The following is a 27,162-nucleotide window of genomic DNA, read 5'->3' as shown; positions in this document are numbered from 1 at the left end:
GAGAATCGTTAACTCTACCACGTGTGGGGGGAGAAAAGCAAGCCTGAGGCATAGCCTGCCCGGGTTCATAATGGAAAGGACTGTGCAGGTAGTGAGGGAAACAGCAGAACGCATAGGGGTGGTACAAAGTTGGAAGAAGATCCAGGAAATGCAGTCTTAGACCTGGGCAGGAGGGGTTTTCCCAAGCCAGATCAGTGTTATGCATTTCCCCCTGCCCAATGGGAGCTCTGTGACTGTCCCGAGAGTGAGCAGTCTTCAGCCTTCTTGCTCCCCTGTGATTTGTTTGTATGGAACCAACAAAGCCTAGAGGTGAAGGACAGTGGTAGCAAATGCCAGTGCATAAAAGAGATTAACTCAGCTGTGTGAGCATACTGGTTTGGTTTATCCCCCAAGCAGATCAAACCATTTAAGATTAAGGTCTTTAGTACAGCTAATTACAAGTAATCCATCATCAGGACAAGCTGCCTTCACTCTTGCCCAGTGGCATATATGAGTCTCTGCAGTTTCCTTCCACTTTCAGAAGCCTATTTTTGCTGGATGTGTCACTGTTAACACTTCCTTCACGGTGAAAGATGGTGGTAGCTGACTCTTCTGAGTTCACAAAAATTAAAAAGATGTAGCTTGCTCTTTTTCTACACAAACATATTTTTTTCCTGAATTTTGGAACTCTGAAATCAAACAGGTTCCTACCTCATGTTTCACTGAGCATAGAGGGAAAGGTCTCAGACTTCTCATATCCAGTTTTGCTCCTGTAAGAATGCCTTTCAACATCTAGTCTTACACATCCTCCTCTACCTATGGCTGAAGATGTAAAACCTTGTCAGAATCTGTGGTGAAGAACTGAGGGATAACATAGAAAGCATTTATTGTACACTGTAGGTGGATAAAAAAGGTGAAAGCCTGACACCTCACCAGATGAGAGAAAAGGGAGATGAGGAGGTTTAGGTACTACTTAAGGACTGAGTAGTTCTGGATCAGTTAGCCACACTCACTGTGGTGAAAACCAGGTGCTCCCTTTGCAAAGAAGGTTGCCACAGTGGATGTGCTGCACTGTGCATAGTCTCTAGACCTCTAGTCACAGATCATCTGAGCCAAATGAGGCATGAAAGCAATCATTCCTTTCCCGTGTGTTTAGACCATGTAACTACTCTCTCGGGGTTTTGTGCCTTTGGCCTAAAGAGGGAAGAGCAGTAACAGTTCTGGCAAAAAGATTTTTTTTCCTGTGTGTGTGGAGAAAATGATGATGTCCACAAAATGATGAATGAGAGCAGCTCCCGAGGGGAGAGAGATGCCGTCTGGGCTCACAGAGCAATGGCCCCAGCTATGGAAATGAGATCCTGCCAAGGTGGATGCTGGTGGCAGGTAATCTGGGTCCAAAATGAGTATGAAATCACAGGTTTGCATTGTATTCACTCTGTACTGTTCACCACAGCATCCAGTCTTGCTAGTAAAGCAGATTTGGATGCTATGATGGGCAAGTTGGAAAATATTTTATCTCAACCATTTCCACAGAGATGTTCTTTTCATAAATTAATGGCTGAGAGAAAATGCTTTGAGCAAACCAGAGGCAGGCTTACTTGGCCTGTGAAAGAGTCAAGAACAGCTGTGGCACCGGGTCTTCTTTCTGCTCCTATGAAATCATTTTGTGTGTTTACTGCTGATGGTTCAGACTTCAGGAGCTACCATTTTTTTGTTATTCCTTCTTTATTTTGAGCTGCTTTTTGTGAAGTTAAATGTCCCGCTGTTTTTGTGTTTTCTCTGACATTTGGATTCCTGTGTTTTTCAGATGTTGAGCATAAGTCAGCATGTTTGCCACGGGACAAAGCTTTGTTGCTACAGCTCCACAAAAAAAGTAAGATTTGAATAGATGTGAATTGCCTAATTCAGAGCAAAGATGTGAAAATAGTGATGTTCCTATGATTCTGTGTTGACCATTCAAACGAGAAAGATTGAGTGAATATAGAATTACATATGGAAGTTTGTAGGTATGGAGCATGCACAGAAACAAAATCTTCTATCAGGAGGCCGGTTAGTTAGTGTAGTCAAGTTCAAAATGACTTATAGTGAAAGAATAAATAAGCAAGTAAATAGTGCTTTGTGATTAGCAGATTAGCTCGTAGAGAAAGATCCCAGATATCTTGGCTCATACAGGATTGCAGGTTAAAGAAACTGTGACACACATACATATGTAAGAATTCCTCTTAGTACAGTTTTTGTTCAGATTCAAGGCATTTCTGCTCCACAGAGCTAAGATGGTTCCAAATACTCTAGTGCAAAAGCAATAGCAGTTTTCCCCTTGGAAGGGGCAAAAGTAACGTTCAGAAGATGGCTTTTGGTATGTTTGTGGAAGAGGTTGTATGAATCTCTGCATTTTTAAGAGGTGAGCTTGGTGACACAGATATTTCTTCTAGTCCTTCATTTAGCTCTCTTGACTAGAGGTATGTGTGGGACGCACAGAAACTGCAACCCATGGTTCAAAACATAAGCGGTATTACTGACTCGCTAAGGTGATTAGAGTGGATTTTTGTCTGAAACAACTCTCATCAAGTAACTCTGAGTTCTGTAAGCTTTAGTGCTTGTTATCCGATTGCATCCTAGTTCTGGCAGAAGTTAGTATCAGTACCAAAGAAATAAGGAAACTGTGCTAAAGAGAAAGGAAGTGACCTACTTATGCTTATAAAAGAGTTGGAGAGAGAAGGGAAACTCTGCATAAGTCAAGAGTTTTCTGACTTGTTGCATTTGTAGGACAGCTTCCTCCAGCACAAAGGCAGCCTATGAACTACGTATGCTAGACCTGTTTCTGATCATATCATATCATATCATATTCTGATCATATCACCCCATGGGTGTCCAGAATTTTGACTTGCCTGGGCTGCACTGAGTGAAGAGAAATTGTCACGAGCTGCATATAAAATACATAATATGGTTTATACATATAGGTAACAAAACTTATATGTATTTATTTTTATTAAAATGTAAACAACAGCAGCAAAAGCATAAAACAAGTGGGATATTTGACCTTCTTTTTGTGAAATTAATACCTCAGTGTCTGGTTCTGTGGAAGTGGTTGCAATTCTTAGTGAGATCTCAAGGTATTCATCAGAGCTGTTGTGAGATATTTCTCTTCCTGTACTTCATCCTTGAAAACAGCTGTTTACAAATGTACATACTGCCAAAAAGTGATGATGTGAATAAGGCGTGGTTGTGAAGGGAGAGATACTTTTCTCTGCTAAGGTTGGTCTTACAAAAGTTTAGAGAGAGACATGAGCAAAATTTTCTTCGTGTTGAATATCCGTGCAACTTTATATATCCTGTTTGAAAACCTGCACATATTGTATTCATGTTGATTGAAAATGAAGCTGCAAATATACAAAAAAAAAAAAAAAGATGATTTATTTGGGAAATCTTGAAACCTATTCTCAAATTCTTTTCTCAAAATTAAAAGCAAGGCTGCATGTTTTCTGTTTTTCACAGGACTCTGTTTAGCCAATGCATCAAAATATATGAAATTATTTGTCATGACTTGACCTTGCCATAATTTAAGTTTCATTTCAAATGCTGTTATGGTTTGAATCATAGGACAGATGAATAGATTTTCACTTTGAAGGTGCATGTTTAACTCATTGAATGAACAGCCAAATCCATCAAACATTTAAATCTGTGAGCCATTTTTTTGTCTTCACATTCTGGCACAAAATTTCCTTTTGATTCCATAAAGGATGTGATCTCATTCAGTAAATCATAAAATCTTTTTAGCATTTTAACCCCAACTTTTCCACCTTCCATCAGAAAAGTAAATCATGTCCCCATAATCAGCATCCGTACTTTTAAGGAACTCCTGGAATTGTCCAATGGCCTTTGTGAAAGTTACAGCCTTGATGATTTGCACAACGTTTTCCATATTTAAAGCTTTCACACATAAGTTTTCTTGATGTATGATGCAGCAATATTTCACCAATTGTGAATTGTCTCATTTTCTATTAATTGTATAAGTTCCTCTTTTCTACCAGCCATTGCTGGGGCACCATCATCAGTAGCTATAACAGATATGTTGACAAAGGTTAAGGAAAATCACTTTAATGTAAATTTTACTGCTTCATACAAACTAAGAGATTTAGTTGTGTCTTTTAATGGCATCAAAGAACCCATTTCTTCAGTGACATTATGTTTACTGCCAATAACTCTAATGAAAATGGCCGTGTCTATAGCATCAGTACTTTCATCAATTCACTTTCCATATTTCTTTTGTTAAATGCTGCATTAGGCAGGTTGAAATATTAATATTGGCAACCACTGTGTTTTTCTCACCAAGTGGCACAAGCACGTGCCACATGTAATACACACAGGGTTGAATGCAACTGAGTGTGGTGGGTGCAGAATGAGAAGTCACACACAGTGCACTGCACCCTCCCAGTTTTCCAGCCCATACAGTACTGATTGCACAGCGATGGTTTGATTGTTGCTGAGCAATGCGTGCACGTCTGGGGCTGGGCCAAACTGAGCCACCTGGCGGGGGAACTGGTGGGTCAGGGCTTGAACTGGTGATTGATTGAGCACCTGCTGATGGAGTGTGGTTGGCCATGTGACCAGAGGGGGTGGGCTGAGGACAGAGATACCCTGGGCTCCTGTAAAGGCTAGCCACTGAAAGGTGAGCATCTTTTGGATCTGAGCTGCTTCCTGAGGAGTGTTGCGTAGCCAGAAATCCAGGTAGGTAAGTTCAGTTCTTCTTTCCATACATGACTATTGGCCTACCTGTGAATATTTTGGTATTGCTAAGAACCTGTCAAAAGCAATTTTGCTTCTTTGTGAACAAAAAACAGAGTGTACTAGAAGCCAGGGAAGAAAGCTCTCTATAGTGCTAAGGAGTTGTTATGTGGCCCTGCCTGTATTAGATGGTCTTTCCTACTCTGTTTCCCTTTAACTCCCTGGCCATGTATGTACAAGGCTGGGCATATTTCAGAAACTTGAAGGTTCTTACTCTATTTTTCATGTGCCTCCAGTAGAGCTTATTTAGAGCCACTTGATCAGACAGAGGCTGAGTTCAAGATTATCTTTTCTGTTTGGAAAAGTAGCCTTAGAAAGAGGGAGCTGAGTGTTGTCAGCCTGGTTCAAGTCCACATATCAAACACTTGCACTGAGTTTTTCATTGTGTACTATTGGTGTTATTTAGCAGCTATTTTAGAAGCAATAGAAATTCCAGGAGATGCTTAGCTGTTTGTGTGCTGCTAATGGACTTGTAGTAACAAAATTAACTGAATAAACTGTTGTGAATTACACTGACTGTAGTCCTCTGGGCATTCAAGAATTTCAGCACATGGGCTTTTGCTGTAGCTTACAGGATGGAGGCTGCACTTCAGTGACTATGTGCTATTGAACAGTTCTTGCTTTGTCTCCACTAAAAAAGCTCTTAGATGTGCTGTCTGGAGTGAAAGAGAAAGGAAATACAGATTATTCGTAGGAACATAATCCTAAATTGGTCCCTCTGCCTAGCTCTAAAGTTCCTTAAATTTCAGTCCGGGGAAAGTGCTAACTTACTTGCTTGGGCCTCTTGTAAATTACTCTTACATTTCACCCATTTAAACTTGCATTGAGACCTATAGGTTTATTTTTCACTATTGGTATCTAAAGAAAGATGGCCAGTACTACTTTAAAGACATCAAGAAGATTCACAAACTCTCTGGGTAGTCTATTCTAGTAGTTAATTATCTAGTTTATTAAATATGTATTAATTCTAATTTCAGTGTGCCTGGCTGCAGCTTCCAGCAATGCTAATTATGTGGTTTTCCACAGTGCATAAAAGAGCTTATAGTGCTTCATACTCTCTGCCCAGGATGATTCTGTGATTGAGTTCTGTAAACAGTGTGCAAAAAGATTATCTGTAGCTCTCACTTCTTGTCACTGTTACTTCAGAGCGTAAGGTCTTGGCTGGCTTTCAGTAATAAAGAAGAAATTGAACATGCTCACCATTTATTCTGTGTATCAAATAAGACAAGGATCTTATAGGGGAAAAATAGAATACTGTGTGAATAAAGACTACACATGTGTGAGACTTAAATGGGAGATAGGGAATGGGTGTACTGCAGTGAAACCAACATTATGATTACACAGATGTTTTTTAGTCTGTTCTGGAATTTGTTTCATGAAGTAATATAGTAGGTGTTGGTATTAACAGCCTGTGGACTAATAGCAGAAAAACATGCATGGGTTTTAGCATGTGTGAACAAAAATTGTACAAGTTATCTGGTATCTGGGTGGGTGACACAGTCTGTGTAATAATTTCTGTTAAAGTTCTCATTTTGGGGACCCACTTTTTACTGTATCTTATGCTACGTAGTTCTGAAGCTGAGAAATATGTTGGAATTTGCTGTGATTCTGGTTTAATATTACTTCTGTTAAAATGGTGGCTGCTGTATCCTATGCTTCTATTGAATTGTTAACTTTCTGGCATCAATGAGAAGCTAAGGAGTGTATACTGCTTTTTTTCTACAGCAAAGAGACCTGGTCCAGAAAATTAGTTTGGCTCGTAATAAACAAAGAAGAGGTATCATTCTTCATAGGAAGAGTCTGACATGATTATTCTTAGTGCAGAAAAACTTGCAGCTCAGTAATTCTTTCTCAGTGAGAAAGATCTATGATTGTGTCAATACCTGTGAGTTAAAGAGCGCTGAGGAACATTCCCAGGCACTAGGACATCAACATCTATGCTACAGAGCTCTTCCAGTGTTCCCAGTACAACTTAAACGTGGTGAGACGATCCTTGCTTAAATGATTCCTAGGCATGCTTTAATGTTGTCAAGGTTAAATGAATTTGTTATCCTGGCAGCGAACTACTCTTTGCCAGCTAGCCTCACCAAGGTGTTCCAAGGTGCATTTTAATTAACCAGTATAAATGCAGCCTAGGAGTTTCAGTAACTAGTAATACTCTTAGTCACACACTGAGCAGGAGATGGATCTTCTGTCCTGCAATAATAAAGCACTTTCCCCTTCCCAAAGCTCTCATGTTCCCAAGTCTTTATTTTAGATTGCATAATGATTGCTTTTTCTCCATTTTATAAAGCAGACCAGAGGTTACTCATGTAAAATCTTCTCTACCAAGCAGCATAAAATCGAATGCAATGTTAACCTGTGGAAGAAGACTATTTCATCAATTACACACTTTTTCAAACAAAAGATGAAATCATTCTTGCTTTTATTCATGCTTCTGTTCAGCATAGTTCTAGTTATGTAATTAACATTATAAAAAGATTTAAAAATAATAGCACATTAACTTACAGCAATCTGGGATAGTAGTAGCCTTGTAAGTGTTGGCAACATTTAGGGGTTGATTTTGCTTTCTGTCCAAATCTTTCAAACAGTGAGCCAGTCTTTCATATTACTGACTTTTTTAGCATTGCTAAAATGACATACTTTCTGTTCAGAACCAAAGAAGAGTTTAGTTCATCATGTTTAAAAGATATACAAAATTCCTAGTCTAACTTATGTTCCTTGAATCGGTATTATTAATGCCTTTTGTATAACATTTGGAAAATCTTTGTTTTTAGTTTTCCCTCCCTGAAGGAAAATACCAAGTTTTAACATCTGGAAGACCTAATTATCTTAACACAAACTTCTTGAGTTGCTGGAGGTATTCACTGAAAACTGCTTGGCAGAAAAATCCATTCCAAAGAGGAAAAGCCTGTGCAAAAAGCTCCAGAGAGTCTATTCAGAAATATTTGTTTTTGGAAGGTCTTCAAGTAAAAATATCCTGTTCTCCCTCCTTTCCAGTTTCAGTCAATTTATTCCTCATTTATTTGCATCAAGGCAGTAAGGAGATCCAGTCTCTGGCAGCCAAAGAGGGCTCTGGCAATTTTCCCAACTGTAGCACCTTTGGAGCCTTCCCTCATTACCCACTTATGCAGCATTTGGTAAACTTTTTCTTTTAGTCCATCTCGTTCGTAGTCGTGATCTATTTCATCAATTTCGGAATTGCTGAACCCTAGATTACGAGCAAAATGCTTCCACTGTTTAGCTAACTTTTCTCTCACTAGATTCAGCTGTTTCTCAGTCAAGACAGCATTATTGTCTGAAGAAGAAAAAAAAGAAGTATAAGCAAATAGCATTATTTAACGTGCCCTGTGCTCCCCACTTCGTTAGTTTTCCTTTCCAAAGTATTTGCAATAATTTGAGGTAGAATTTTAGTGACAGGATCAAAAGTCGAGACACTACTATGTAATTAATACTATGAAAGAAGCTTGGTGTGTTCACAAGTCAGCTGGTGGTGGACTTTTTTTTTTTTTTTTGAGGCTACCATAGTTTGTTATCTAAACACTTGTAAAATTCAGAAGCTTTTTCCTGAAGTCTTTGTAATAGCTGAGTGATGTTTGTATGTGATGTCTGGGGACTCTGTTACTTTGTTTACTTAGGAATGAAAGGGTAGCTTAATCCAATATTGACCAAACAAATAAATTTAAAAGCCTTCCAAGTTCTTTCCTTGTGGAATACTTAAGTCAGGTGAGAGCTATCAGGCCCTGTCTCATTGCTATCAGTTTTAGTGCTGCTATTCCTCTACATCTATACTTACATCTGGTGTTTCATAAAACTACAAGACAAATAAGGTACACAGTAATACAGAACAGTATTGGCACAAATCTTTACTTGCTTTAAATATTTTCAAATACTATGCTACTGTGTAGAAAAGGAGCCAGACTGTTATTTTTCAAGACACAGAGGGACTAAGGTGTACTGTTTTCATGAAATCCAAACCTAATGATTCTGAGAGATAACTCCATGAGGGTAATGCACCAAAGCTAGGGAGTATATCTTACCAAATACACCCGTTGATTCATAGTGTGAGTAAGATCCGTCTGTAGCATCAGAAGTGCTGATTTGTTGATTCTGCTCTTCAATCTTCATGTGATTGTAGGATCCAATTTGAATTCCGGAGCTGTTAGTTATGTTATACATGATTGAATCTTCTGTATAAGGAAATAAGTCAGTTTTATAAACATCTGCTATAAATCAACAATTGAAGAAGTGCTATATGAAGGGTGAGGATGAAGGCTTTGATAATCAATGGAGTGGTTAAATTCCTGTACTGCAGAATTGTTTGAGTTTGAAGGGATCCTTGAAAGTCATCTAGTCTAACTCCCCTGCAACGTAGTGGCAATCGTGATGCAGTGTGACACTGCTGTGCTTTATTGAAAGCCAGCCACGTTCTATCCCATAACACAGTGCCACAGACAAAGGACAGGACAGAATTCTCTGGGTTTAAGGTAGTTAAACTCCAGAGACCTGTGCTCCAAGGAAGGCTGATCAGCATGATCCTTATGCTTTACATTAAAGATGATGATGTCCTTGATGAAGCAAATATAAATACGTATGCAGGTAATTGTAGAGACAGAAATTAGTTTTACATAGTAATATTTCTAACATCTACTATATTTAAAGCTATGAAGCAATTGTATCAAATATTTCAAGATGCTGAAGCTTTTTTCCTCAGTGACTGTGATGCAATGCACATCCTGTTGGCTACCAGGACAGATAGAGGCTAAGCACTTACCTCTAGTTATTGGAGGTGCAGGAGGATAATATGTGAAAGTTCCCCTTGTGAAAGAAGCAGAAACCTTGATACCTAAACAGACGGGAAATGCCAGAAGTATTATAAAATTAAAAAAACAACAACAAAAAACCTACAAATACTGCAGTTATTTGTACAGTATGAGTGCATAGTGCTCTTAAATACAAAAAGACAAGAAGCTTTTTAATTAACAGGACTTAATCTCCTTGAATAACTAGTTAAAGCAGTTACCCTCATCATGGTGTTGCTTAGGGACTGATAGCCTTCGTGACGCTTGGATCACAGTGAGGACAGCAGGACTCCACACGGGTATATGAACACCTGGCTAGCAGAGAGCAGTGTAGGGTCACAGTGTAGTCACAGATATTTCTGCCCATCACGTATTCAAATTTGAAAATTCCAAACCAAGAAGTCTGCTGAGCACACTGCTACAATCTACTGCTGAGACTGATGATGGTGTGTTAACTGTGACCAGCTGTGGCAAAAGTGTGGGACATCACTGTATCTTCTACTGGTAGCAGTAATGTCCTGCTAGAGATGTAACTTCCTGTCTGGCATAGTCTGGACATCATCTGGATGTGCTCAGATGAGCTCTAACAGCCTTGTGATGGGGCAGTAAGAGTAACTGGGTTATGGTCACCAAATAAGACAATGGAAGAGCTGCAGTGCAGGTCTTCTGCATCTGTCTGATATGTGCCATGATATTGTATATTGTCTCCCTGCAATAACTGGTTTTATTTTTTGTTTTTTTTAATATTGACACTGACCTTCTGATATGACAGCTCTCAGACTCATTTCAGTATGTAAACTCATAAACAGTTAAAGCTTCTGCATAAATAATTGAACAGAATAGCAACTTTGTGGCATTCTGCCTGTAAACAGCTGTGACCTTAATTTATTATTATTATTATTATTATACATGTTATATATATAATGTATATTATATATATAATTATATATTTTTTTTTTTCTGAAATGCTACAAATACACAAGAGAAATTTCATTTTTGCACACAAAACCTGTGGTATGAATGTTACGTTCTGTGAGACAAAAATAGTCCTTAGCTTTCCAAGTGTGATTAGTAACAGCTCTTGGTTTTGTTAGCTGCTGCAGTGTTATCCATTGTCTGCTATTATTAAGGTGTTCCTCTATTGTATTGTTGGTTAGAAATGATTCACTTGAAGTTAACAGCCTGAAATCATGCAAAATGAAGTCAAAACCAGTGCATTTTAGTGGCCTGTAGTCTCTTACAAAACAAACAAACAGAACTTCAAGAATCAAGTTGACCTTCATTGTATCACAGATGAACTGTTAGCAGTAAGCAGGTGCTGTTACACAAACTACGAAACAATTTTGGCCACTTTGTTTTTAAAGGAAAAAACATTTGCAGAAAGGCAAGAGTTGGAAGGAGGAGGAATCTCACCTGTATCTGCGTCTGCATTTTTTTGTTGCTGGTTTACGCTGATCTGTGACCCCAAGTTTGGGCGAGATTCTGCCACGGGAGTTTTGCTTAGGCTAAAGGCACTGGCTGAACACGGGTCATAGAGATCTTCTGTGTTTCCTGTTAGGAGACTGTTAAGGTGTGGCCCATAAAAATTATCTAGATTTCCCTGTGTTGGTATTGCAGCTTGTTGTGGCCAAAAACAAGGATTAGTGTTTGATCCTATATTTTCAGCTTTGTGATACTGTTCATTCCACTGAGGTGCAGAAGACAGCTTTGCAAATGGATCGTGGGAAACTTTTCGTCTCCTTTCTCTCTCTCTCATTTCAGGGGTGTATTTCTCAGGTGTAACTGGTGATTTATCCATCCGGCTGCCAAACGCGTGGTAGTCGTATTCACGTTCAAGTTTTCTTTCTAGGTTGTCAAAGGATGTAAATGAAGTCTCACAGCTCTCAACAGGCTGGTTCTCAGGGCAGGCAGCAAACAAGGCTTCGTTGATCTGAGCTTGAGGGCTGTGTGCAGAATTTGGTTGATCTGAAAGGGAGGAAAGCAAGCGTTTGAAATATTTTCTATTGCAAATATATAACTAGTGGTGACATTAGATCCTATTAATTTATTTTTAATATTATGGTAACTTATCAAAGATGAAAGTGTAACATCACTTCCAGCATAAACTGTTTTATATGACACCCTTTCTGGGAAGTATTACAGAATTATGTCTAGGAAAGTGGTGTCTGAACTTGTTGTGTACTCTGCTCATACTAACACCAGCTTCTTAGCCACTGCAACTTCTTAATGCACCCCAGGATCCCATTGGCCTACTTGGCCATCAGGGCACACTGCTGGTTCGTGGCCAGGACCCACTATATCTGGTGTTACTTAGTGCAATGCAAATAATTTGTCACTAAAGTAATATCCAAAAAAGATGATGCAGAAATCCTGTCTGGATATTTTGGGATTAATCCTTTTCATTTTGTCTAATTTATTCTTCATTGTCTTAAAGAATACGTGTTTACAAGCAGCGCCTACCAGACAGAACCAGTGTCATCTTTGAAACGAATTCTCTCTATCAAAGGAAGCTCTCAGGCCCAAATTAGACTGAGTTATGATCTAGATCATGCTGCAACGTTTCTAGACTAAATAAGAATGTAAAATTCTGCTTGTCACTACTTGTTCTCTTGTTTTTTTTTTTTTTTTTTTTTTTTTTACATGCAGGACTATGGATAACTTCTTAAAAAGTACTGAAAGCTTCACAAGTGTCTACAAAATGTTGCACGTTGCCTAAAGCATAGGACTTGCATAAATCACTGTAAACTTGTATATGCTTTTAATGAGCTTGGATAATGTCAGTGACATTTTTGTTGCTATTTTCCATAGTTCCTTTTGATACCTGTATTCAGTCTGACTTGATCTGCTTCTCTTGTTACCACTGCTATAAGGAGCGTGGGAGGAATGAGTTAATAACAGATGCAACCTTATCAAAACTCACCTAGAGAAATTTAGTATTCACATAATTGTATAGCAAGTATTCTCCAGGACAAGCTTGAGACATATGAGCAAGGTCCCACACGATATCTAACACTGTTAGTTAACTGATAGCTAATGCTGTCTGTGTAATGGCCATCCACTGGAGATAGGGTGGGGAAATCAAACAAAAAAAAAATCAGACCTGACTTTGTCAGGATGTCAAGACTGTAATTTTCTGCCAACTAGTTTCACTATGAAACCTTTTATCCTTAAAAGCACAAGAACATCTGTGATCTCTAGTCTTATATTATTATTTTTGCTATGGCAAATGTAGTTGCCTGTTCCAAGTTACTTGTTGAATATAATCTTTAAAATGGCGTGGGCAGAGCTAGCAGGATTTGATTTCTACTGAATTTTAGATTGTTGCTTGTAAATCAGTGTTGGAAATATATTCTTATTTCCTTTGTTGTTAAGATGATTCAGTAAAAACAATTCCAGCTATGCTACCACAATACTGCTACATCATAACATACTAGTGTGATAGCTCCATAAAACATGCAGCTCATCCAAGATTTGAGTGAAAGAAGACTCGTCTGTTACTGCTCCTCAGGTAGACTCTATAGACAGCAAGATCATACTGGTTTTTTGTTCTGTTTTTAATAATTATGTGTCCTGGTTGTATTGGAATCATTTGTTAAGAAAGGCTGGAGTGGGGAAAAAGGAAAACTTGTGGAACTGAAGCTGGCAGGACAAGCATTATGTTTGTTGGCATGACCAAAAGGGCAAGAAGAAGGATCAGCTATAGAAAGCAATGAAAAACATAATGTTAAAAAGCTAGCGTGGAAGAAGAAAGTGCAAGACTGTAAAATAAAGCAGATTTGTACTGTAGATGCTGGAAATATTTAGCGAGATTGAGAGCAAATTTAGTTTTTTCAGTGATTACAGTTCTCTGTGAAGTACAGAATAATTGAATCGCTCCATAGCTACTTCATGGTAAGGTTACTTGCTTTGTACACATGGCAACTTTATCTTCAGCAGAGTACATGCCATGATGATGTGCTAGTTAAGTGACTTGGAACACTTACCTATTTGGCCATTATTTGTTTCTACTACTACAGCATCTATTTGAAGGGATTTCATCCTCTGTGGCAAGTCTTCTGACTCAGGCCACATTTCCTACATGTAAGAAAAGAGCATATGATCAAGTTATAGGTAAAAGCTTAACAAAATAAAGTGCCTGCAGAATGGGAAATGCATCTTCACAGCGAAGTTAGCCTGAACGAACAGATTCCATGAATTTGTTGGAAGTGACAGTCTTAAGAGGGCAGAGCCCTACAGAAAATATCCACTGCTTTGCCACAGATAGGCCTAGAGGGTAGTGATTGATTGTGAGAAGTCTAGTTGGAGTCTGGTAACTATCAGTGCACCTTGTGGGTTATTACTGAGTCCAGTCCTGTTCATTGTCTCCATTAATGATCCAGAGGGACCTCAATAGGTTGGAGAAATGAGGTGACAGGAACCTCACAAAGGTCAATGAAGAGGAACGCTAACATCTGCACTTGAAGAGGAATAACTCCATGCACCAGTATATAATGGGGGCTGTCAGGCTGGAGAGCAGCTCTGCAGAAGAGGATGTGGGAGTCCTGGTGGATGCCAAATTGAATGTGAACTAGCAGTACATCGTTGCAGTGAAGAAGGCTGAATGGTGTCCTGGTGCATTTGGAGGACTGATGCCAGTAGGTCAAGGGAGGTGATTGCTCCCCTCTACTCAGGATTGGTTAGGACACACCTAGAGTGCTGTGTCCAGTTCTGAGCCCCTGCAGTACAAGAGCCAACAGAGAGGGACCAGATAAGATGACTAAAGGTGGGAGCATCTTTCATGTGAGAGAGGCTGAGTGAGCTGGGTCTATTTAGGCTGGAGATGAGGAGGATCAGAGGAAATCATGTCAGTGTGTATAAATATCAAATGACATGATATAAAGAAGACAGACTCTTTTTGGTGGTAGGCCCAGTGACAGGACAAGAGGTGGTGGGAACAAACTGAAGCACAGGAGGCTCTGTCTGAATGTCAGAAGGTGTCAGTGTGGGGTTTTTTTTTGTTTTTTTTTTTTGCTTTCTGGTTATTGTTATATTTTTAAACTGTACGGGTAACCAAGCAGTGATGGGGTTTGCTCAGATGGACTCTGAGTGCTTGGAGATGCACAAAAGCTGCCTGAATGTGACTCTGGGTAGCCTGCTCTAAGTGTTTCTGTTTGGAGCAGATGATCTCCATGCATCCCCTCTAACCTCAACTGTTCTGTGGTCGTGCAACTCTTTAGTTAGGGGGCTATAAACTCTTGCTTCCACGATTTGCTAGTACTGAGGCAAAAAAAGGCTTTGCCTAAGCCCTCTAACTCATGTTCCTAATGAAGCTGTACTAGCAGTTCACCACCCTGGCTTTCCTGCTCTTTGCCCCTCACCTGTGTGGCCTGATATGAAGGGATGCTTTTCCTGAGAAAGTAATAGACACATCCTGTTTTCTAAATAGTTCTTTAGTCCTTATGATTATTTGGGGCTGTTATTACAATATGTACATTTGGACTTCAAATCACAAGTTAGTTCAGTCAAATCAGTCCAGGAATCTGTTTGATCAGTCTAATATTACCATATTGAACAATTGCTGATGCTTCATAATCAATAGATTTTTTTTTTTTAAACCAGAAGCTTTCAATTCCACAATTGCAGACTTGATGACAGAAGGAAGCACTTCAGAGAAAACTGTAAATGAATAGTTTCCCAGGTTCTTGTTTTGCTTAGTTAAAAGAACTGGATGTATGCTCTCTGAGCCTCACCTTATTGCAAAGACTGATAGCTATCATGACAAATGAGTAAATTAATAAAATCTACTACAGAAGGATTCTGTCATCAGCCAATATTCAAGAAGTTCTCATTCTCTTATTATTTTTCAGTCCAGAAATCATCATTGGTGTAAGTTGCAAGCCTCAAGTCAGAAAAGGAAGAGAAACCAACTTATGCACCAAGGAAAAAGGACTGATTTCAAATAAAAATGGGAACTGTTCTTATTGCTGTTGTGTAGCTCCTGCTCTCAAGCAGACTGGGGATTTACAGGCATTAAAAAAGAAACAAATAAACCTAGCATGAATTTACAGTTTTTTATACATACTTTAAATCATACTCTGACACTTCCGAATCTCTGGGAGTAATATTTTCTTGTGTGAGTGAGACATTCTGGACATGACAGAAGCTTTTCTGAAGTACTGTGTTATCACAGAATCACAGGGTCATTCAGGTTACAGTGGGCCTTGGCATGTGTCTTGTCCCACGTCCTGCCCAGAACAGGATTGCCTATGGGACTGGACCAGGTAGCTCAGGGCTTTGTCCATCTGTGTCCTGGAAAAACCTCTAAGGATGGTGACTGGACAACCCCCTTGAGCAGCTTGCTCCACTGCTTCTCTGTCCTCGTGGGGCTGTTCTTGCTTTACCTTATGCTCACTGTCCCTCATCTCCCTTTTTTCACTGCTGTGAAATGGCTTGGCTCCAACTTCTCAATGAACCCTTCAAAGGTAGAAACAGGCTACTGCTTTTATGTCTTTACCAGACCACCTCATGTTCCGGCTGAGTAAGCCCTAGTCTTAGCAGCAGTGCTGCTTCCCAGCCAGCACTGATGTCATGTGCTGTTTCTCCCACCACGCAGCACACTGCATTTGTTTTTGCACATTGCATTCTTTCAGCCTGCTGTGGGCACCCTTGACCATGACTGGTACTTATTCATCCCCATAGTTTGTCACCTGCGCACCATGTGAGATCATACTTCATCACTCCTTTGGTCACTGATCAAGGGGTAAACCAGGGCATGTCCCACTATAGTAGAACCCTGCATTACTCCAATTGTTTCTGTTTTCCAGGTGGAGTAGAGCCCATTCACCACCAACCTCTAGGACCATCCAATCTGTTTTTAACCATGTGGCTGTCTACCCCTCCAGATAATAACATCTGAATGTGGACACGAAAATATTTTGCAAGATAGTGTTTAAAATCTTCCTGAAGCTAAGGTAAATGACATACATTGTTCTCCCCTCATTCCCAAATCCATCCATTTTTACACAGGAGGAAATCAGGTTGGTTGGGCACGATCAGAGTTTGGCAGAATCTGGCAGATGTGGCATGGCCACATCTTTAATACTTAAGAAATAATAAGAAATTACTCACTTGTATCTTCTTCAGATCGTCTTCAATATTTTCTTCTAGATTTTGATAGTAAAAGGGCATGTACTTTCTACTAACTTCTGCAAAAAAAAAGAAAACAAAAAAAAAAAAACTAGGTGAAGATGGTTTTCAATAGAAAAGGATTGAATCAAGATTTTATATCAAGTCAGAAACAGTAATGGAAATATTATATGCATGTTTGGAATCTATATTTGCACAGCTTGTTTAGCCTCACTGTAGTTAAGAAAAACAAGATTATGTCTATGGATTTTTTTTTCAGTTGTCTTATTGCTTTTTAGGATGAAAGTGATCCGAAGTACCTTCCTTTGACTGCCAAAAATAGATAAGATATATTCAACCTCATTCAGGTATTGGATAAACAGCTACCCTATTTCTACTGAAGGTTAAATATAGAAGCAGTAGATTTGTTTCTCCTTGCCTATATACTTCCCATGAATATTAATTCTGCTGTATATGAAGCTCTAGGTGCCCCTGCATAAATCAAAGTTCCCCATTTACATGCAGTTTTTCTTTTTTGGAACTACTGTTGAGAAAGAGAGAAAAGGCAAGGAGAAATGATAATATTGGTGTAAGTATGCTGTATATTTGATGAATGCTCTTATTTCCAACCCCACTCCTCCAGACCATTCAGTTCAGGCTTTTCCTAACTTCAGTTATTCTGGTTTCTGACATAAAAAAGGATGATAAGTAACAAACTGCAGCACTGCTAATGGAAGGCTAATCAGCTTTTGAAGCAAATTTTGATATATGATGTCAGTTGTACCCAGGATGTACTATATTCCTTCAGACTGGCTTTTTTGAAAACTTCAGAAGGAAGATCTTACAACACTGAAGAACAATTACAGCATATGTGAAATAAATCTTATCTCCATCTATTCACTCATCTTTCTCAAAGTGGTAAATGTTGGACAAGGTAGGGATTTGATTTAGTAGTTGGGTAGGGATAGTGACAGGAGGATGGTTGGACTAGATGATCTTGTAGGTCCTTTCCAACCTTATGAACCTATGAACCTATAAGGTGCTGTTTTTAGTGTACAGGGAACGGGCTGTACTGGGCACGTGAGTTGGTAGCTTTACCAAAAATGAATAAGAAAGAATTCATGTTTGCTGCATTGCAAACTATTGATGGACACAAAACAAAAAGAATCCCACTGTAATATCTTACCTGCAAAGGTAGGCCGCTCCTCTGCCTTTTGCTCCCAGCATTGTTTCATTAAGTCAATAATTTCCCTTGGACATTCCTTAATGATTTCATCTATGTTTGGTCTGTTCCCACGAATGATTCCAAAGTAAATATGGGCTTCATTTATACAGTCTGAAAAATTGAAATTTCAGATCAACAGGTTTTTCTCTCCCCCAAAGTCGCATCTTTGTAGGTAAAAAGGAACAGTGCAGCAACAGCCTGTATATTTGGGGATATATAAATGAAGATTTCAAAGAAAGATATCTGCGTTGTACAGATCTGACAGATTAGTGATTCTGAACCCAGTTCCCTAACTTCTGTAGACTTAAGAGTAATGAATGTTTTACGAATGTGTGCCATGTAAGGATGACATATCTAGACTTGTGGAACCTGAAGCTCAGTTGTGCTCTGCATTAGGTCAGAACATAGTATCAGTCAGAACATAAGATAGTCACATAGGTAGTGTTTAGAGAGTTAGCAGAACAAAACAAACATTCAAAGTGATAAATGTGTTGCTTTGGAATGCCACAGTCTGCTCCTACTTTTCTACATGTGTGCATGTTAAGAAATTAGCATCACACAGCTAAGTAACGATAGCTGGCTGCATGAACATTCCTGTTAAAAAGAAAATGCTGGTATGTTTAGCCCACGTTAGGAAGCAGCATACATGAGAGTTTCCATCCTGGCATGCCCAAGTCTTGTCTAATTTCTACCACTGAGTGCAGGTTTACATGCATTCTGTACGTTCAAACATGGCTTATGCCTGTATTTCAAGTACAGCTGGGATATTCCTGATCACGCTTAAAAGGAATGATGCAACCAATGCCTCTAAGTGGCCATGAGATGTAAAACAAGGGCTATGCTTGGGCACAGGCAATATAATCCACTGCTCTTAACTTTGTAACTTTAAATGCTTAGCACTTATAACTGAATTTTGTAATCTAGTCGAGTCTTTTTCCAAGTAACTTACGCTCATATGGCTCTTTGTTAGCAAAAATTGCCCAGATTACAATGCCAAAGCTGTAAATATCTGATTTCTCCACAGGTTTTACATTAATATCGTCTAAGTGCTCTGGAGCCATGTAGAAAAGGGTCCCAGCATTGTTCTGGGAAGTGCTCTTGATTTTCTTCTGTCGGCTGGTCTCTTCTTTGGTCAGCCGGCTCCAGTTCTTAAAGGAAGCAACACCAAGATCTGCAATCTGAAAAAAAAAAAAGAGATGTGAGATCTAATGCTGTGATGAAAAGGAGATAAGGAAGTAATTCATTCAATGCTGAATTTTATAACACTAACTGGTAGTAACATGTAAAAATGAAACTGCAAAAATGTAACTAAAAGAAAGGGGGAAAAATATTTGCTATTTAATCTTTTCTTTCTTTTCCTCCTAAATAAAATATTACAGCCAACTGGAAACTGTTAGGTTGAATTTTCATTATTAGCTTAAGGCCACTTGGAGCAATGGTACAATGCAAGGGGAAAAACGTTCAGTTTTGCTCATAGTGTTAATCTTTAGAGATATGCTTTGCTGTACTCACAGCGTAACAGAAGATCTACAAAAGCAGCAGCTAAGATTCAGAAATAATCTGAGAAGCATGTACATTGCCACCTCCCCCTTTCCATTTAGCATCCATTTAACTCAACCTCCCTTATGCGTTTCTACAAAAAAGGAGAGGAATTAGATCTAAAATGATAGTGTGTGTGTTGTAAGACACATGGAAAAAGGACAGCGTGAAATAAGTTAAAGCCAGAGTGCCTGGGTACTGTGTACTTGACAGCATGACATTACTGAAACCTAGACTAACAGCTGGTGGTGAACAAATAAATTTTACCCTTCTTTTCTCACAGCCTCCTCTCATGGGCTCCCTTGGCTTATTCTGGTTCTGAACAGGCCCTGGAAGGATATAGTGCAAGGCACTCAACCAGCTTGCTGAACTGAGTGCTCCCCAACAGAAGGGTAGCCAGAAAGGTGAAATGTAATTTCCTGGTTTGGTTTCTTAAATTATACTGGGGTAGGGCAGTCAAATCAGCATCAGTGTTAACACAAAGGTCCAGGGATTCAACAAGAGAGGAAAAATGGAAGAAAGTAGGACTGCTTCTCTTGACCCCAGGAAGCTGTGAAACTCAGTTAGTTGTGTAACCCAAACACTTCAGATGCAGTGACATACTGCTTCACTTCTAACTCTTCTGCTGCCTCTAGCTTACTGTTCGTCTTTAGTTTCTAAAGCTTACAGCTGAATTTAGAGATGTATTCAAAGATGAAGAAATTCTAACTTAAAACCTGCTGAAGACCAGGGTCTCCAAGTTCATGTCTAAAAGTGAGAGGAGGTCTTATGTGGGAGAGGAAACCATAATAAAGAATTCGTCCTACATTTTCAGTTTCCTAGAGTGGCTATTTCCCATTATAAATATTGGCAATGTTAAACACGTCTGAGCTGACAGATCAGATCACAAAGCAGCTTCCTTACATGAGTCTTTTGGTCAAACTGCTAAGTTTGATCTGATTCTGAATTTGATCCTGGGCTCCAGTTCAGTTTACCATACAGTGTAATAACAGTCTAATTTGTGCCTGTCTGTATAAGCAATCTGAAACTCCGCAAACCATCCGATTTATGTTTAAAGTGGATAACGAGGTGGTGGATTTGTTGTTGGCTTTTTGCTTTGGTCAAAAAAACCAATACAGGATAGCTCTCTTTCCTGCAAGCTGCTCATACTGCACTATGACTTGCTACTATCTTAATCTTGCCGAACTATTTCTCAGTAATTTATATGTGAGATGTATCAAGTGATAAGAGTTTTCTTCACAACATTTTATTCACTAGTTTATTATTTTTTTAAATGAGTTGATTATCTCAGTAACTCACCTTGACCAGGACAAGTGATGAGGACTGCTGCAAATTCTACTCAGGTTTATTGAGCAGTAGGCTCTATGTGCATATGTCTCGATCCAAAAGCCCTCTGAAGTTAATAGAAGGACTTTGGAATGGGTTTATAAATCATTCTTTGAGGTAGTCTCCTGCTGCTTTTATTTTTGTAGCTGCTGTCTGTCATTTAAAAATGATGACTAAGGGAAAAAAAGGAGACAAAAGAGGAAAAGATAATAAGGAGAAGCAAAAGAGTGTTAGAGGCAGGATGAGAAAATACAGCAATAAAAGACAAAAGACATGATCCTTAAGATATTTTTTGTTTCAAAATGTGGTGCTAAAGTTTGTTCTTTTTTTCTGTTCGGCTGTTTCATTATTCATTAATTCTCACTAATGTTGTTTTTTTTTTAATGCCTGTATTGATTTTTTTTTTCACAGATGGGGGGGAAGATGATGCAAATCTGAGGTGCAGAGCTTGTGTAGATCACTAGTAATATTGTCTTAGCAGTAGCTCTGTGAAATACAGAAGAGTTCATCTATCAATCAGGAATACCATCTGAATGCAGATGAACTGTGATCTGTGACCCAAATGATCAGCATTCTCCATTTACAATTTAACACATACCTTAATGTGGAAGTCTTTATCCACAAGGATGTTTTCTGGTTTTAGGTCTTTGTGTACTAAGCCTTGCTCATGTAGATAAAGCATTCCTTCTATGATCTCCAGGATGAAACGCCCTTTCACTGACAAAGGTATTGGGAGCTGAAATAAAGAAAAACCACATGTTAAGGCATGCTGCTACAACCATCAAATAAGAGATGGTATTAACCAAGTTTGTTTCTCAGACTCGTGAGTAGCCCTGCTCAAGACAGGGTATGAAATGAACTAAAGGTCCTTCTTGAATCTAAATCATTCCATTATGGTAGTTTGAGTCACTCCATTCTTAGAAGAGCACTCTTTTTAAATGTGTTTATTAAGTGTGTTAAGTTTATTTCTATAGACATACTCCATTAACTCTGAACCTACAACTGTGGTCTGTTCCTCCGCGATGCGCAGGAAAGCCATAACTTTTACAATCTGCAGTCTTTTAGAGAAAGCAGGGTATGGCTGGCCCTTAAATACAGAAAGGAGGATCAGACTAGAAGGACTGCATCCTCTGGAGATGGCAGTAACATCCTGCCCCTTTCAGTCATCAACCCAAAGGAGCAACAAGGGAGGAAGAAGCAATTCACTGCTCACTTTTTGTAGCACTTTCATCATGTTGCCCCGGTGCACATACTCCATGACGAGTGAGTAGTTTCCATCTTCCAAAATTATACCTAGTAGTTTCACCACACGGTCATGCCGCAGAGTGCGCATAATCCTGCCTTCTTCAAGAAGGGAAGCATTACATCTGCTAAAAAGAAATTACTCTGAAAGTGGGCTTGGAAAAAAAACCACAGGAATGAAAATGCTGTTGATTCGTCATGAAAATGGCCAAATGTCAACCTCCCCAGAGCCACTGTAAGATGAACCATTTCTTCTGATGGTTTTGAACCGGTACAGTGGATTTACTACAGGAGAGTCTACTCATATGTTGGATGCTGATAACATTTACTATGGATTATGGGTTTAGGATGAACTCCCAAGTCTACTCACCTGGGCCTTACTACAACTCACCAATAGTCACAGGTTGGCAGACAGGAGCTATTCACTATTATAGAAGAAAGGTAGCTATGATTTTAAATATAAGAAGGGATGTCATTTTATTATTACTCCTGTTAAGTCACAGGCAAATAGAGGCACGTAAAGATTGAGACTATATTGCTTAGTAATGCTTTCCTAGCCTGTGACTCAAGAGGAAACTGCTTTCTCCGTCTTCCTTTCTAGTACTAGAGAGGATGGCTGTTTTGTTTGTTTTAAGCTCATTTAGAAGGTTACTTAAGACTTTTGGTTCAAGGCTTTCAAGGAATAAAAGACTTGAAGAGCCTGGGCAATGAGACTGAGAAAAAACAAAACCAGAAGTAAGGCTGGTAAGCTTGTCCATTTTAACTGTGTTTGTCCCAGCCATTTGTGCAGTCTTCAAATTACTAAAATATCATAGTTCACTTTGCCCTAACAAAATGAAGACTCAAATTATTTATCCCGACTCAGATTAGAAGAACGCAGATTTTTGTCTCTCTCTAGTAGATGACTCAGGGGAGAGTTTTATGATGGTTAGGGCTGTGAGAGCTAGAATGTGACCTGAATCCATTGACATCACCAGCTAATTCAGTCCCTGAATTAAATCAGCGGGTTTAGTTCACTGCCCTCTCAAGGGAGACAGCTGCATTCCTGCTATCATAGGTGTAGGGTTGGAGTACTGCTGATGGCCTGTGTCTGTCTAGTTCCCAGTAGGTATCTACAGATGGGACAACTATATTGAAAATTGATCTGCAAGCATGAAAATAACATGCTCACTGATTCACTGCATTTATTTAGGTGTGCAAGGCTTAATAACTGACAGCAGCATGCACCTTGCAAAAAAAAAACCAAACCAACACACCTAGGAACTTCTCTGTAATGAGTTTAAACTGCAGAAAAGGTGGCTAATGTGGGAAAAATGAAACTCTGAAGGAAAGCTGCTAGTGCTGTATTAAAAGTTTTCCCCCAGTATCTCCAGGATCCAAAGATCTGGAATTATGAACATTTATTTAGATTCATCTCCACTGAATTTAGAGGATTCATGAGACTGAAAGAAAAGAATCGCTCTTTAACTTACTCAGTGCGCTGTGGTCCTGTATACACTGTTTTTAATACCACATATCCGTGTGTCCTGTGAAGGCATAAAGAAATGGTTCCGCATCCTCCAGCATCTAATTGTTGTTTGTCAAGCAAATCCCGTGTGCTCATGTGGATGTCATCCAGTGACATGTTTGCAGGCTTTGTGGCTTAGCAGTAAAAGGAAATGAAGTACCCTAGTGCTTCTGGATCTATAGGAAAGAGGAAAAGAAAGTGTCATTATTCAGCATTTAGCTGTTCTGCTAAATAAGCCTCTATGTAAGGAGGGGGACGCTGGCATAAATATTCTTGTAACTCCTCTGAACTAGCTGCAATTCAAGGGGCCTCACTGCGAAACTGAAGGTTGTGCTGTTTTATCATAGGATCAGACCTAAAGATCACAAATGATGTGTTCTATCAATCCATCAGAGTTAGGTAAGACTGATGTTAAACTGTTTCTTCAGCTGATTGTTGCACATTACTGTTTACAATAATAATGTTCTGTGTTCTTATCCATATAATATGCAGCAGATTGGAAACTGTCCTTATGCCTCATTCTTTGCTTGCAAAAAAACTGAGAACCTGAAAAACCAAGGGCCACAGTTCCAAGGGCAGGCTGTACATAACAATTCTGAGAGGCAATTTATTTTCTTTATTGCTTGAATGTGGGTCTGCTAGGTGCCTAGAATACAGCTCTCAGTAGTGTAGAAAAGGGATTCCCAAATGTTTCAGTGCAGCAGATTACTAATAATGCCTGTGAACTACTGTGCACCTGTTTCTTCAATCTTCTAGCTGCAAATGTTTTAACATGGTTATGGACATCAGCTGCAGCTCAGTTACCACAGCCTCTTTCTGGAGAGCGGGAGCTAATGGGGGAGTGGAAGGGTCTGTAGAAAGTAGTTGCTTGAGAAGAGAGATGTTAACGTGCAGATCTGGAAACTGGCTAGTCATTTCAATACTGACAAGCCAAAATAGGGAAAAATAAAGAACAATTAAAAAAAATACACCTGTAGAATAGAGAAAGCAGGAGCTTCTTCCCTGTGTATGTATATGCTGTTATCATACAGGCAGGGGAAGTCCTCCTTGCAGTTGAAGCAGTTTGCTCTCTTCAGAGTTTTCTTTTTTGGGTTTCCTAGATTTGAAAGAATGCTGATGGTGTTTTGTTGGAGCGCTAGCCTGCCTAGTAAGCACAGGACTGACAATATGGCAACCTTCATTTAGCAAGAAGGTAAATTCTCCCATGCCTAGCAACTGAGGGAGAGAAGGGTTTATTATTATTATTTTTTATTTTGTCCATTGCTGTAAAGCTTTTCAGATATCCAGGTAACAAACAAATGGCACGTAGTGCTGCTAAGAATCCCTGCTGCTGCTGTTGTAGGTGAGCTCTTGTCTCCCTGTAAGGTCCTGGTGATGGCCTTAAGGCTTCCTTGGTGAGATGCTGCTGATGGGTACAGGTGTCACAGATACAAAGGCCTGAATGCAGTCATGAGACTTCAACAGGACATGGACTAACACTGTGCTTCTTCACCTGGGGTAGTCCTTTAAAATACTGGATCTGAGTCACATATCCATAGTAAGTTACGTGTGCTAATGGTAGTTTTAGTAGTTGCTCATGCAAGAATTACACATACTGCTCTTCCAAACACAAATTACATATGTAGACATGTATTTTCTAGGGACCACTTATTTCAGTATGCTACCTGAAGAGATACTGACTCTTACCTGGGAATGTCAGATAATGCAGAAATCAAGAAGGAAGGCTCAAGTCCATTCAAAGCTTACTTCTTTTTGAGATACATGGAGATTCAAATGTATCCTTAGCACCTGTGATACAATGATACATGCATTTAGTGTCTGTGACTGAGAGAAAAATTCTGTAGTTGAGCACAGCCTAACCTCACAGAGGCCAAGTGTAGGTCTTGAGGGTAACGAGTATTCTATAAAGTCACTCTTACCTGTACAGTTGGTGGATCACCATATAAATTATTTCCAGCACACTACTCTGAACGTCTGTATCAGAGATGATTCATATTTAACAACCGTGAATACGTACTATGAAAACAATGGCTGCTAAAAGAGGGATTTTTTTAATCAGCCAGCATGCCTGGCTTTTCTTTGGAGAGTAGTAAAAGTATAACGTTGTTTTGTGGCAATTTTCTTTTTAACCCATGGTTTCGTTCTCCCCTCTGGCCCCTAAGAGTGGCACAAACTCCCTAGAATCGTGTCCTGATCCCCAGGTCACATTGGGTGTAACTGGCGCTTGAAAGCAGCTTGCTCCATTCCAGAGGTCTGTCACTGATCTGAAGCAGGCCTTGTGTGGAATGGATAGTCAAGGAGGACTGCTGGGTGTATTTACATGGTAATATGAAAAAGATCAACCCGTAATTGCAGCCCTTTAGGTCTAATGCCACTAGGAGTAGGTCACTTCTTGAGAGGCATTACCAGGTGCAATCAGAGGAAGGGGCCATGTTTGTAGCTACCTAGGCCTCTTGGCCACCTAGTTATGGGTGAAGAATGGAGGAGAAAAACAAATTGGAACTGGTGTCACTGATATGTGCAAATGGGGGAGAAAGGTGGAAGGGCTGCTGCAGCAGAGGACAAAATGATGCATGTGCAGAAGATGTTTTGAAGCCTGTCAGTGCCTCACACCTCTATCACGCATAACCCACTCAGCCTTATCAGCCTTAACCTTTCTGTTGTGCTATTTTTTTTTCTCTACGGTGTTTTTTCACCGAGGAGCATTTAATTCTTTTGGAAACAGCAAAGGAAACAAACGCGTGTTGCATTAGCAGTTTATGGAGGGGAATCCATAGGACTGCACAGACAAGCCAAACTAAAGGAAGCAAAGATGGTAACGGTACACTGCGTGTTCTGGTGAAAGAGCAGAGGGTCTGCGACACATCCGTATCACCGTCGCTTTATAAGTGGGGATGAGCTCCGGCCTACTTCTGTTTGGCCGGCGGTGCGTCCTCCTCCTGCTCCTGCCGGCAGCTTCCTCCTTGCCTCTCGGGCCGCCTCCCCCACTCGCACCGTCCCGTCGCGGCCCGGCGCCCGCTCCCGAGGGTCGCACCCCCGGGGCTCGCCTCGCCCGGGGCTGTCAGCCCGGCGGGCACCGGGGGCTGCCCGGGAGCCGCGAGCCGGCGGCGGCGTCGCCGCAAGATGGGGGCGACGCGGGGGTTTCGGTTTCGGCGGGGCACCCGGCTGCCCAGCTCGCGCTTCCCCCGCTCCGTGGGCCTTACCGTGACCGCGGGCCCGGTCCCGCCGCCTCGCCGGCCCCTGCCGAGCCCCGCGGCCCGGCGGAGGAGGAGGTCTCGCCGCTCCCGCGCCCTCCGCTGCGCCTGCTCGGAAGTAGAGGAGGCGGCTCGGGCTGCGGCTGCCGCTCCTCCGTCGGCTCTTGCGCAGGGTAACCGGGAACGCGCTGAAATCACACGCCCTTCGACGGGAAGGGCGCGGGCGCGGGCGCGGGCCTGGCGAGGCAGGGGTACGGCTGAGTTGCCGAGGTTGGAGAAGCGCATTTCCGCACCTGGTGACGTTAGGCTCGGTCTCCCTTGATGCGGGGATTGAGTGCACCCTCAGTAAGCTTGCATATGACACCAAGTTGGAAAGGAGTGTTGATCTGAACGGAGATACAGAGGGACCTGGATAGAGTGGAGTTTTAGTAGGGCCGAGTGTCACGTCCTACATTTTGG

At 40.4% G+C, this 27,162-nt stretch overlaps 1 protein-coding gene across 3 annotated transcripts; it reads right to left on the bottom strand.

Moving 5' to 3' along the window:
• Window positions 1-7,156: 7,156 nt before the first annotated feature.
• On the bottom strand, window positions 7,157-26,832 carry RIPK1 (receptor interacting serine/threonine kinase 1). 3 transcript variants are annotated; one of them, XM_065752017.1, is made up of 12 exons: window positions 26,713-26,832; window positions 23,475-23,685; window positions 21,974-22,127; window positions 21,359-21,496; window positions 18,845-19,073; window positions 17,857-18,006; window positions 16,674-16,750; window positions 13,550-13,640; window positions 10,980-11,531; window positions 9,539-9,610; window positions 8,805-8,954; window positions 7,157-8,062 (listed from the first exon to the last, which is right to left on the bottom strand). In XM_065752017.1, exons 2-12 carry the CDS (start codon window positions 23,624-23,626, stop codon window positions 7,776-7,778), a joined length of 2,052 nt encoding a protein of 683 aa, XP_065608089.1. In that variant the 5' UTR covers window positions 23,627-23,685; window positions 26,713-26,832; the 3' UTR covers window positions 7,157-7,775. The 3 variants fall into 3 exon arrangements, with proteins under 3 accessions (XP_065608089.1, XP_065608087.1, XP_065608088.1); XM_065752015.1 differs by having other exon boundaries at window positions 21,974-22,130; window positions 26,713-26,831; XM_065752016.1 differs by lacking the exon at window positions 26,713-26,832 and adding an exon at window positions 26,420-26,508 and having other exon boundaries at window positions 21,974-22,130.
• Window positions 26,833-27,162: the final 330 nt, after the last annotated feature.

The sequence above is a fragment of the Cyrtonyx montezumae genome, unplaced genomic scaffold (genome assembly GCF_038088225.1).
Source record: "Cyrtonyx montezumae isolate F1298 unplaced genomic scaffold, pur_monq_1.0 scaffold_8, whole genome shotgun sequence".
Lineage (NCBI taxonomy): Eukaryota > Metazoa > Chordata > Aves > Galliformes > Odontophoridae > Cyrtonyx > Cyrtonyx montezumae.
The sequence above is the reverse complement of the archived record's forward strand: the minus strand, read 5'-3'. Positions and strand labels throughout refer to the sequence as shown.

Excerpts from the sequence above, each read along its gene's own strand:
- RIPK1 (XM_065752015.1), bottom strand. The coding sequence starts at position 23,626 with ATGTCACTGGATGACATCCACATGAGCACACGGGATTTGCTTGACAAA. Across the intron at positions 22,131-23,474 it reads ACAGGACCACAGCGCACTGA|CAGATGTAATGCTTCCCTTC; the intron begins GTAAGTTAAAGA and ends ATTTCTTTTTAG. Across the intron at positions 9,611-10,979 it reads AAATGCAGACGCAGATACAG|GTATCAAGGTTTCTGCTTCT; the intron begins GTGAGATTCCTC and ends CCGTCTGTTTAG.